General features: G+C 40.4%; 1 protein-coding gene across 1 annotated transcript in view; it reads left to right on the top strand.

The window, feature by feature from the left end:
* Positions 1-12,611, top strand: part of LOC110969841 (anion exchange protein 3-like) — a 99,216-nt gene that overhangs the window by 9,299 nt on the left and 77,306 nt on the right. The window contains 1 exon segment of the mRNA XM_051958617.1: positions 9,887-10,293. Within this exon segment, the coding sequence (XP_051814577.1) occupies positions 10,240-10,293 (54 nt within the window). The 5' untranslated portion in view covers positions 9,887-10,239.

Below are 12,611 nucleotides of genomic sequence, written 5' to 3'. Positions count from 1 at the left end.
ATTAGAATTTGGGAGTGATGCGGATTATAGTCTGGAGCCACGGATTTATTAAAGATTTCTGTATCATTGTGAGATGGCGGCACAGTGTCACTGTAACTATGAAAACAAGTGAACACTATGTTCAGCGCAAGGTCATCTTTTATTAAAGATTTCATCTGTCGGAAATGATACAATGACTAAGCAGCCTTGGCTTCATTTTTTTATAAACTTGCTACAAGTAACATTAGCTAATGTGCTGTTATTTGCTAACTTGCCATTAGATGAGTCTGCTACCCATACAGCTATTGTAGCTTACGTTATGTTTTGAATTCAGTTGACGTATAGCTCAGTGCTGCTATCTGCAGTCAGTATAATCACACTAATGTGATCATGACCCACAAGTGAGCAATAGAGAACGCAGAAAGACAAAAGCTAACTAATGACTGACTTGCTAGTTCATTGCATTTAATCAAATTAATTACTTCACTGACTAGCTAAACATTATGGAAACTATCTGAGATAATGTAAGTACACAAATCAACAAAATATATACCATTGCTTTAGACATTTTAAGCATTTTAATCTGTAAATTTGTCTTGGAATACCTTTGAAATAAACTTTTAAAGTGAACTTTTCTGACATTAAATAATCAGGTAATTATCATCAATGTTAGCTAGCTGACCTGTCATGAATATTAATAAATATGAATGTATTAATAAATACATTTAATCGGTGTTCTAGAAAACAGTGAGAAATGGCCCATGCAATATCTAGAGCACCTTCACTTCCCTATAATGTAACAAACACAGCCAATTTACACAATTTTGATAATCTATCAAAACAGTTTCTCATTGATTTTCTTTTAATTGATCATTTTCGCGTCTGAAAATCTTGTAGTTCTTTCTTCCTCAAAGAAAAAAGCAGTGCCATTAAATCTGATTGAACAGGGTCTCTTGTGCTCATGTCATAAACATGGTGTGTTTGTGACGGTATTTATGAGTGTCTGATTGTAGGAAATTAATATCAAGATGATTAATATAATAATTATTGAAATGTAAAATAAAATAAAACATCAAATTAAAAAATGAAAAGAATATAGGTTTAATAATCATTGTTTAGTGATAATTTTATATTTAAAGATCATTACCACTGGTGTCTTGACCCATGTTTTCATTTTACGCTGTCTTGGATCTCTTATTAATATTGTTTTAGATGTAGAGATTAAGTACAGTAAGACAGATGAAAGTAACAACCTTAGCTAATTAAATACGTATGCTGCAGTAATAATACATAAATTATAAATAAAAACAGATAATTAGTATTTATAACATTTGAATAATTTTTCAAGCTTTAAGTTCTGAGTTTTGTAATGTCTTCGCTAATTTTGTTCTATTTCAAAGTGGAGTTCTGGAGTCTGGAAAGGGATTGTTGATGTTTAACGTAGTTAGCATGTGGCACTTTGTTTCCCATTAACAGAACCAAGATTGTGTACAAACTCCAGATTTTTTTCCAACGTACACACAGAATGGACAGTGGCTAGTGGACCATGAGGAGATATTCAGTGAATTCGACGCAAAGCGTATTGAATTAGTGGCGCGCACTTGACCTTTAACCATGAAAAAAACTGGATCATCCTGAACTAGATCTTTAAAGACATGCTTTCCAACCAGCAGATGCAAGGACATCAGTAAAGCAGTGTACTCAGGTGAACATCACCAGTGATACTGAACACTTTGTGATTCATAACTGCCTGTGGACTGGTTTGCATGCCAGTTGATTGAATTCCTGGACCCATCTGGAGGTCGCAGGGGAGGAATCTGAGTTTGGCATCTGTAGCCTAATTTGTAAAGTGCTGCACCAAAGCATAGTTCCATTAGACACTGTGATCCACTACAGTTACCTTGATTAAATGGCGTGCAACAAACGCCAGGTTGCTGAAAAATAGCCACGCAAACATCCGTGCCTCACTGCTCTTGTGCACATCAAAGTGGTAGTTATGGCTCTGAACCCCTGCTAATTTACTTGTGACATCGTGAAACTCATCAAACAAATAGTTTGCAGTCAGAGTCATTTAAAAGATAACTTTCCTCTTTCACAAAACATCTCCACAACACACTACATTAGAGGTTCAAAATATATTGTGTGTTACTGTAAAAATCACACTTTTATTTGAATAGTCGTGCGAACATTCTACATAATTATTAAGTACTGTTAATGTGTGCAGCTATGTAGTAGAAGTGGCTCAAAGTGATATCTGTTTACACCTGTGGCAGCAGTAGTATTGTGACTTAAGGATTAGGAATGTCTGATAATATCGGTAGCCCAATATTGGCATAAAAATGTAAAATCAGTCAATATAATTATCGTTTTTTTTTTTTTTTTGCCTATTATGAAAACTGATAAAATATTGCCTGGATTTCGCTGGAATTTACTGGAGCGCAAATGATGACATGACAATGTTTGCATTTGAGAATGCATCTAATGGGACATTACAATAAAATTAGGCATGATATGCTAATTCCATGATAGGAGATATGCGATGTTACCTAAAAGTAGTTAAATAGCCCACATATATCGGTATCTGTTGATATCGGAATCGGAAATTGAGAGTTGGGCAATATCTGCATATTGGTTATTGCCAAAGGAAAAGCCAATATCGGACATCCCTATTCAGGATATATTCTAAAGATAATTAGAGAAATGACTGCACAGTGGATTGATGGTTAGCACTATTGCCTTGTAGCTAGAAGATCCCTGGTTCGCCTCCCCTAGTGAGGATTGAGCGCTGTATAGAAAATGGATGGATATTGATAACAGTATTAGTATTGGCCTCACAATACATTCCAGTGAACTCATTAACAAATCCTTAAAGCACTTATTCTAGTGAATCACCCTGCTACATTGTGGTTTTCATTTATGATACAGACCCTTGGAGCAATTCCATCATTACTGTTGGCAAAGGCGTAGTTAGTGCAAAGCTCTTGAAATGGGTTTCATCATTGTTGACTTGTTCACGGCAGCAAGTAATTTAAACAAGGCAGGTGTCATAAAATCCCGCTGAAATAAAAAACCCTGGGTATTGTCAAAGTCAACTGTAAGGTTAAGCATTTGCACTTGACACAGTAATCTGATGAAATCTGAAGTAAAAACACTATTTTTGGCTGCCTTATCTAACAAGCTAGTGGCATGAATTTTCAGTCTCATGCTCACATTTGTATTGTAATCAGTGTGTTATCAAAGGCAATATTTTAGTTGCTTTTCCTGCTCAGTCACTAATGTCATCAAAATCATACAGTATCTGTAGTATTGCTTTGTAGTTGAAATTGATGATCAGATGGTGAAAGATTAATGAGATTAATGCCTCGTGTTTTATTACTGCAATGAAATATGTAGTTGATCATTGCAGGAGAGTCCGTCCTAAGTTGCCCCCATCCTTTGTAATGTAGACCAGTCAATCACCAAAGGTTTTGTTTTCCCATTATTTTATGTCTGTTGGCATTCCTCAGCAACACCATGAGTGTCTGTCACATGTGTGTGTCCGCGCCCCCTTCACACATTCAAAGGGCGAGCCATTCAGAGCTCTCTGATTACACAGCTGGTGTGAAGGGGGTGGGACATTTGATATTACTGGTAGCGGTGAGTTTAGTGGAGGTGGGCTGGGCAGGAGCTGGGTCAGCTTTGGCCAAGGTGACTGCACATACCACTGGTGGCCAATTAGTAGACACATGGCACTTCAGACATAATGGAGGGCAGTTTGAGGGGGTGCGGTGAGGTCCTCGTGTTTTTCCATGGCCCAGTCAAACAGGAATCCTGCTTAATGGAAGATGTGAAACAGCGGGAGTTGCTCAGAATGGATCCATCTGTGGTTATGCAGAGATAGGTACATAGAAACTGTCAATTTAATACTTTGTACTACATGTCATCCTAAAAACTTTTAGAATAATTCACCACAATGCAAAACATTCATCCATCCATTGTCTTTAAACCGCTTAATCCTCGCAAGGGGACTGGAGCCTATCCCATCTGACTTAAGGTGAAGGCATTTTGAGTTTTTACACACTAAATCATACTCTACAAACTAGACATTTTACACACAAAAAAGAAAGAACAGAATTGTCCATAATTGTAAAACCTTTGAACATAAGAGAGGAGGTTTGGGGATGACTGAGAAAGACACTGTTGCTCATTCTTTGAGATGCAGCGCAGCGTAAAAAGGCCATATTGTGCACAATAACTGCTTAAATGTTCAAGAGACAACCCCAAACTGGTCTGCATCTCAACAGCTTACTTTTATTTGCGCAGTGCCTTGTGCATAATGTGAGCTATGCACCAGATGTAAATGTCTCCAAGGGAGCAAATGAGTCAGCTGAATAAAACTGAGACAGATGTAGAGGCTCTTATTGTGACAGCAGAGCCAAACAGAGTGGGTCATTTGGGATTTAGCAGCAATATTCCATCATTTCCCATGATGTCTCTATATCAGCAGCGCTCATATTTTATTTGCTTACTTCACTCTATTTTTTCTTTTGTTTCGTTTTTGTACATATTGCAGCTAAACACTGTAAAACCCTTTCACAAAACACTGAACTGTTTGCCTCCTCATAGACCCATGCCATTAAACTACAAGTGATACAGTTAGCTAGATAAATGAAGAACTGTACAACGAGAATGTAATGATTGCACACCAGAAGGACTAGTGTACTAAACAGATATTTTGGAGACAACTCCACCACAGATCTCAAGCCCTAAAACCTGCAATTTATCAAAAACACTTTGCTCTAACCAGATTAGGTCATGTGACAAAAATTCAAGGACTTTTCACCTGAACTGGGCTGAATTGCAGGTTGTGCCCCCTGAGACAAGCATGGAACCAAAATACAACAAGAAAAGCACTAAGAGAGCACAGTACTCCGCCAAGGCTGCTCAGTCGTTGTATGAATACCAGCAAATAAGTCCTGATAGGTCATCAGCAGTCGATTTGTAGTAAGATTGCAGTCATGTGATCATCAGCAGGCAGCTGATGTAGTGTTCACTTGTCATAGTTACAGTGACGCTGTGCCACCATCTTGCAATGATACAGAAATCTTTAACAAATCTGTGGATCCAGTCTATAAGCCACATCACTGCCAAAATCTAAAGATGTGGTCCTTGTGTCATTTCAGACCTTCCGTGAAAATCCGTTTTTGAGTAATGTTGCTAACAGAGACAGACAGACAGACAAACCAACGCCGATAGTCACATAACACATTCTTTGGTGCTATAGTTTTTTATGATTTCTGGCATTACAGCTTTCTCATATTAGGGAGAAGAGACATCTAGGTTTCCTCTCTTTCTGGCCATGGTTGTACTGTTTCCATAGATGTCCAGGTTTGTATTGAGACCCCAATGAGGAAAAATACAGCACAGGAGCAAAATCTACCGTGAAACTGCTCACGGTTCAGAGGGTTAAATGGCAATTGTTTTTGCTGGCCTCTCCCACCCTGCCCAGAGTAATTACAGACTAACAATCATTGGCATGTCCATATGGATGAGAGGCACCTGTTTTTCCTCCACATAAAACCAATGTAGTACATATTTTCTGGTTTGGCATCAACAGAATTATCAAGCAGGACCAATGTGCTTTTCCCCTGCTTCTTTATATGCATTTGTGCCTTCGTGGTTTTCAAATTAGACTGATTATTGAGAATTAATGCCTGTAGCAGCATATGTTCCTGGAAATTCATTTCAAGTGAAGACATCGTGTTACATAAAACCATTTGATCCCTGAAACAACGTCAGTAACTGTAGTCTAATTTGATCAGTCTGGAGCTGCTAAGACGCTATTTGTAAACTTTCATTTCTCACATATCTGTGTGCAGTGTAACACGGATCACTTTTAGTGATGATCCCACTGAGAGTCATCACCTAGCTTTGGGATTTGTCTCACCTCTGAGGAGTTTCTTCTTTATTTATTTTACAAAGCTAGAAAAAAACAACTTGGAATCAGCATGTACAATTTTCTGTGAGTGCTGTGAGCAGTGGTGTAGTCTACGTGATACGCAGGTATACGCCGTATACCCACTAGAAATTTTCCATATTTCCCTATACCCACTTAAAAATGCGCAAAGATACGTGTACCCAGGGGTGTAAACACACAGGTATATGTTGTATACCCACCAGAAAAGGTCCTGAATTTCCATATAACCACTTAAAAATGCGCAAACACATGTATCAGTATGTTTTTTGACATAATGTTCGCTTTCCCGTTCATAAATTTGCCTTCTCTGTGTTAGGAAGCCGTGAAGTTGTATGGGACGGGGGAAGGTGTCTGGCTGAGAACAGGGCTCACTAAAAGGCAGACCGCGGTCCGGATCTGGACCCAGACCCCGTCTCTACGGGTGTAAATTTGACAGGTCGCTTCTATTTTACCGGTGCAGCTTTCCAGTGTTTATCATTGGTCTATCAGCTCAGAAACACACAGACCAATTATGTACGAGTTCAGCCATCCCACGTGACGCTACTCAGCCAATGAAGTCTCTGCAATGCATCGCAGCTCTGCCTTCAAAAACCAGTTGAGAGATGAGGGACAGAGAGGAGGGCAGTAGTGAAGGAAGTTCGGCTCTTTTCAGAGAGCTTTTGACACGGCTTCCAAAGAAAAGCCGGTTCTTTCGGCTCCCATATGGCTCCTAATTTATTATTCTTTGTAGTCTCATGTTTTTGCCTAACCTGGTAAATATGAATCATTTGTATTTTGACAAACTCTTTTTCATTCAGTGTTTTTATGAGAAGCCTTGTAATTGACTCATTTTGTACATTTGCTCCGTTACAAAAACAGGTATTTTTACTTTTGTTTATTATTTCAACAAAACTTTTTTGCTCAAAAAACAAATGAACAAAACTCTGCACATGAACCCACAGAACCAGAACAGAAACAGAACCAGACTCAGTATTCAAACAGTATAAATGTCTTCAGAGCAGGCTGACATTCAGAAAAATCAGATGCCTGAGCTTGGATGGGCTGATACATTTCTTCTTTCAGTGAATATCTGCCGTGTTTTTGAGAAGAAGAGATGGAAGAAGTTGTCTCTCTTCCATCACCTTCACCAGGTGGGGCAGACTGAGGCCTTGTCCTGCCTCCAGCTCAGTGGGTCGTCTGCAGGTTGGATGAGGGCTTCCTCTAGATATGATCCTCCATTACCACATCAGCTGTAGGATTTCTCCTGAATCATCTCCTGTAGCTCTTCCATCAAAGAGGCTCCACACAGCAGACGTTTGAGGTTCCTCCTCCACTTGGTCCTCTAATGGTGGAGGTGTCAGGCTGCTGCTGCTGCTCTTATTCTCTGAACTTTCTTATCAACAGCTCTGTTGTAACTGAAGGCAAGCTTCTTTAATCTGGGATCCAGTAACGTGTTTTCTGCGAGGACAGTGTTAAACTCCATTAAATAAGTTGGGAGTCGACTCTTCAGATTCACTACAAAGCATCGGCTCTTAGAGTCGTATCTTTTGTGCCTTACACACCTCTAGAGGACAGACTGTGGTCACATGCTGACCATGTTTGGCTCAGCAAACAGCTGTAAGGCAGCTTTCTCAACTATGAACATAATCAAAACTAAATATCATTCCAGACTCACCAATGAGCTCCTCTAAATATGTTTGAGAACAGCTCTGACACCATTCAGGCCATGATTGAAAACACTGGCAGGACAAGCAGCAGCTCAGCTCTCCCATTAAGCTGCAGAGATATAAGGGGAGTGATAGAAGACAGAAAAAAATGTAAAAGTGTTCAAATGCTTACATTTATGAGATTTAGGTATTGTTAAAGATGTTAATAAGTTGGTTCAGGTTGTTCAGCCACATTTTTTTTTAAGTTCTTCACTTTTTTTAAGATATACAGTTATATATTAATAAATCTCAATGTTTTTGAACCGTACTGAATTTATTTGACAGTCAGTTTTTGATTACAGGCAGACTTCAATGTAACTACCAGGTTACATCAACATATATCACGCTAATTCAAGTTAGACAATATGATGTTCTGGACCTTTGCTTTAATCCATTTTCTCTGACTGGACCTCTCTGAATTTTTTACCTGAATACCCCTGGCTTAGAAGAAGAGGGACATGAGTCAACAACGTCTAATGATCCAACACCAGTCAGTAGAGGAAAAATAACAAAAAGAAAGCAAAGCCAAATGAAACTATTTCAGTGTTTTAATAAGCCTGTTGCCTGTCCTGTGAATACTGCCGCTTTAGGAAACACTACAGCTGGAGCTACGGTTAACATTTAGGAAAGGGAGCCTGATGAAGAGGAAACATCAGCTCTACCTGATGGCAGGAAGAGGAGCTGCTGACGCTATAACGTCTATAAGTATCTAATTGGTAGTTTGAAATAAAGGAGCTGCTGTTGCTGTGTGTGTGTGTGTGTGTGTGTGTGTGTGTGTGTGTGTGTGTGTGTGTGTGTGTGTGTGTGTGTGTGTGTGTGTGTGTGTGTGTGTGTGTGTGTGTGTGTGTGTGTGTGTGTGTGTGTGTGTGTGTGTGTGTGTGTGTGTGTGTGTGTGTGTGTGTGTGTGTGTGTGTGTACGTACGCACGCACGTGTGAGTACACCCGCACATATGAACCTGACCTGGCTGGAGTATACCCACTAGAAAAAACTAGGCTACACCAGTGGCTGTGAGTGCTACCAAAACTGGACGAAAATAGTGTCACTACATACTATAGATGTTGAACTTTACTCCACCAAGGAATACAGTGGAGTTATGTGATGATCTGCGTATATTTGGCTGTCTGTCTGTTCGCAACTGTACTTAAAAACAGACGGATTTGGATGACATTTTCAGGGAAGGTCAGAAATGACAAGGACCACCTCATTAGATTTTGGCAGTGATGCGGCTTATAGTTTGGATCCACGGATTTGTTAGTATCAAGTAGAAAGTCCAAAAAGGAAGCGAAACGAGTGAGGGCAACATCAGCGTAGTCCAGACAGGGGCCTCTTGTTGTCTGTCAGTGCCCTTTATGTCCACGACACCGATAAAAGCACCACCAGGTTCAAAAGAGATGAATTTATTCATTTAATAATAAGCCCACACGCAACCTTACAGTTGTGAAGCAACAGTGATATATCTAGTGCTTGATTAATTATATAATCAAATCAGATTTAGAATAAATTTTTCAGCTTTGACTTTGAATGTAATAAATCTATTTTGAACTATGTGTGTGTAGGTGTATACTCCTCAGCATACAGTGATCATGTACAGTATGTGCAGTAGCCTAGCCGCGCTAGACAACCCACGGCAACAAATTTAATTCTCTGCCAGGGTGGGTCTAGTTACCCTCCATAAGGCTCGAGGTTGGATTCTCCTAAAACTGTCCGGACCAATCACCATGAAGTGTAGAGTCAGAAGGCGGGCGTAACGAAGTGACGACAGAGGCGCGACGATTCTGACAGAAACAACCGGTGCACAATAAACAGTTATCTTTCGACTCGGCTTTGGCCACAGCCCTTAAAGATTTGAAGCTAAAATTCAACTTGTAAGATAAACAAAGGACGGCACTGAAGTGTTTCATTGAGAAGAAAGACGTATTTGGACTTATGCTGACGGGATATGGCAAATCCTTAATATACCAGTTGGCTCCGCTGGTTGGGAAGCTAATGGGACTTAGCCACAATCCGCCGGCGCTGTAGGAACTACGTCAGCCTATTCGTTGCACTGATTGGTTGTATACCTACCCAATTGCTGCAGAGTGATTTGATAGACAACCTTTTAGCCCGCCTCCCTCCCTGTCGAGCGTGCCTCGACCCTTGTGCCTTCAGAACATGGGTGTAGCGCAGCTAGTCTATATGTGCAGTACAGTTTATATGCTTTGTTATTGGTCAAATATTCCTCGTATCTGACCACTAACTTCCTCTCCTCTATCCATTCTCTTGTAGGTTATGCCACCCCAAAGGCTTCCTGGATCTCCAGCCGTGAAAGAGAAGGGCTGATCCCCGTCCTCCTCCAGGTTCCCGCTGCTCTGCACCCCATCTTTCCCTCCTTCCTTCTCCTGCTAACTCCCCTTTCCAGCGGCACAAACCCACCCGACTCTCACACCTATATAATCCCTGCCACCCTTGTCATCTTCCACCTCTGAGAGTGTTTGTCCAGTCACTTCGCCCTCCCCTTCCCACAGCAATTCCTTACCCAGTCTCCTAGTTTTATTCCAGCCACACGAGCTGACATTTCCTGCTGGCCCCTGCTCTCCTGAGAGGTCTACTCTTTACCTACTGGCTGCTTGCCAGGCCCCATGGCTACAGGAGGACATGCCCCTGACATAGATGTGTTGATCAACCTACAGCAGGTAGGAATTATTCTGTGATGTTAACTTAATTTGTTGATACAAAACAATATATAGCAAACAGTCATTATTTTACTGTACTTGGCATTGTTGCCTTGTAAAAGGAGATATGAAAGTGTAGATTTTTGCACTTTTCGGTTCCATGCAGCTCTAATAATCAGCATTTCTTATAACTTTTATTTATTCAGAGCTAGTCAGCTCCACACTGGGGAGATTCTGTTGTCTTTTGGCATACACTCCTCTCAGGAGGTTCATTGTCCAGGGCTTTTAAATAGCCTTGCATAAAAGCCAGTAACTTTCAGTCTGATGTGAAATGCCTTAATTAGACCTGAGCGCTGAAGTGTTGAAGAACACTGTCAGAATCACTGGGGCAAGGAAGGCAACTGACAGTTGTGCTCTTTCTGTGTTTACTCCACTCACAGGTGTCTATTACATACAAGCTTGTGCATATTTGCTGTTTAGTTGAGTATTCATGTTAAATCTCCAAAATTGCTGAGCAGTCTGAAGTATTTTGGAAATCTGGTTTTCACCTTCTGTCAAAGAGTGCTATGAGATGTTTGAGTTCATTAAATTTAAACCTTGAACCAGAATTGGTTTAGCTTAGCTTATCATAAACAGAACAACTAGGGGGAAACTAGTAGCCTTGCCCATTTCAAAGGTATCAAAAGTAGTCTTACCAGCTTGACTATGTAACACATATCTTTCTTTTAAAGTCCTAGAAATATATAAAAGTACACAAACGAAAGTTTACCATTTGAGAAAAATAATTCAAAATGTCAACCAACCAGCATTTCTCAAGCATACGAATAACTACTGTATGTCTCATTTGTGTAATCTATACAAACAAAAATGCAAAAAGAACAGTTTGTGGTTTTATGTAACTTTCTCTCAGCAAAACAAAATTGTTGCGGTGTCCTCAGGGTAGGTTTGTTGTTGTCTGTTGTTGACCTCATTAGGGTCACGGGGGGCTAGAGTCTAACCCAGCTGACTTAGACTGAAGGCAGGGGACACCCTGGACAGGTCACCAGTCTGTCACAGGACTACATGTTGAGACAAACAAGCACACTCACATTGATACCTACGGGCAATCTAGAAACACCATTTAACATCTGCATGTTTTTGGATTATGGGAGGAAGCCAGAGTACCTGGAGAAAACCTACACATGCACAGAAAGAACATGCAAGCTCCATGCAGAAAGATCCCAGGAAGACCTGGACGTGAACCGGGGATCTTCTAGCTTCAAGGAAAAAGTGCTAACCACACAGCCACTGTGCAGCCAGTCCAAAAACATGCTGAAGTTAATTGGTGATTCTGAATTGTCCGTAGGTGGCGTTTCTAGATTGTCTGTAGGTATCAATGTCAGTGTGATTGTTTGTCTGTACATGTGGTCCTGTGATAGACTGGTGATCTAGGCCTTCACCCTACATCAGCTGGGATGCACTCCAGACCCCCCATGACCCTAATGAGGATCAAGCGCTATATAGATAATGAATGGATGGATGGATGGATGGATGAACGTTGAACATGATTTGCCCTTTTCAACAGTCAGTTAATCTTTGGTGATGCAATATTAAAGAAAGCCAAGGAGTAGGTGAGGCACTGTATGCAAACATGGACGACTAAGACATGAAGGAGAGTTGGACTTGCAAATCAGCTAAAATCTTACAATGAGAAAGAGATCTGGACAATGAGCCTGTAGCAGATGTTACCCTGTCCGTTTGTGGAATGGAGTCTCAGCAAGCCTGTTAAACTGTCTCAGAGCTGCAGTCGGTTGCCTTTTTAGTAGAGATGCAGCATGGCTGGAAGCTTGAGAGCGAAACAAAGGAAGTGAGAAAGCAAATCTTTAAATTTGCCAGATAGCTTTGAAATATTTTTTTGATTTAGTGTTATCTCAGTTCTTCGCTGCAACATTCATTTCACAATTTCACACCAATCAGCTGCCAAATAGCTTGTTTATTGGAATCCAGGGAGCAATGCCTGTGGATCGGTAAAATGTGCTTTATGCTGCACTGTAAGCTGAAAATAATAATTGTTGTTGTTCTTGTTCCCTTTTTCCCAGACCTTGTATTTTTCTAGCTGGATGTGGTATTTCAAAAGGAAGCGTTGGGCTGTAACTGTTCTCCAGCCCCCAGGCGAATGCTGCCCTTTGAAACACCATGTGTATCATGAATGTCAAAAACAAAGGGCTTGTTTCTGTTCTTTCTGAAGGCATTTTTTTATATTGTTGCAACACAGTAATAAAAACAGACAGCTTGAATTCCAGTAAGCTGTGCCCTAAATTTTTATATTTAGTTAAAAGGGAAATTTATTGACAACAAGC

This window comes from Acanthochromis polyacanthus, chromosome 14, assembly GCF_021347895.1.
Source record: "Acanthochromis polyacanthus isolate Apoly-LR-REF ecotype Palm Island chromosome 14, KAUST_Apoly_ChrSc, whole genome shotgun sequence".
NCBI classification, from domain to species: Eukaryota; Metazoa; Chordata; class Actinopteri; family Pomacentridae; genus Acanthochromis; species Acanthochromis polyacanthus.
This window is presented reverse-complemented; position numbering and strand designations above follow the sequence as displayed.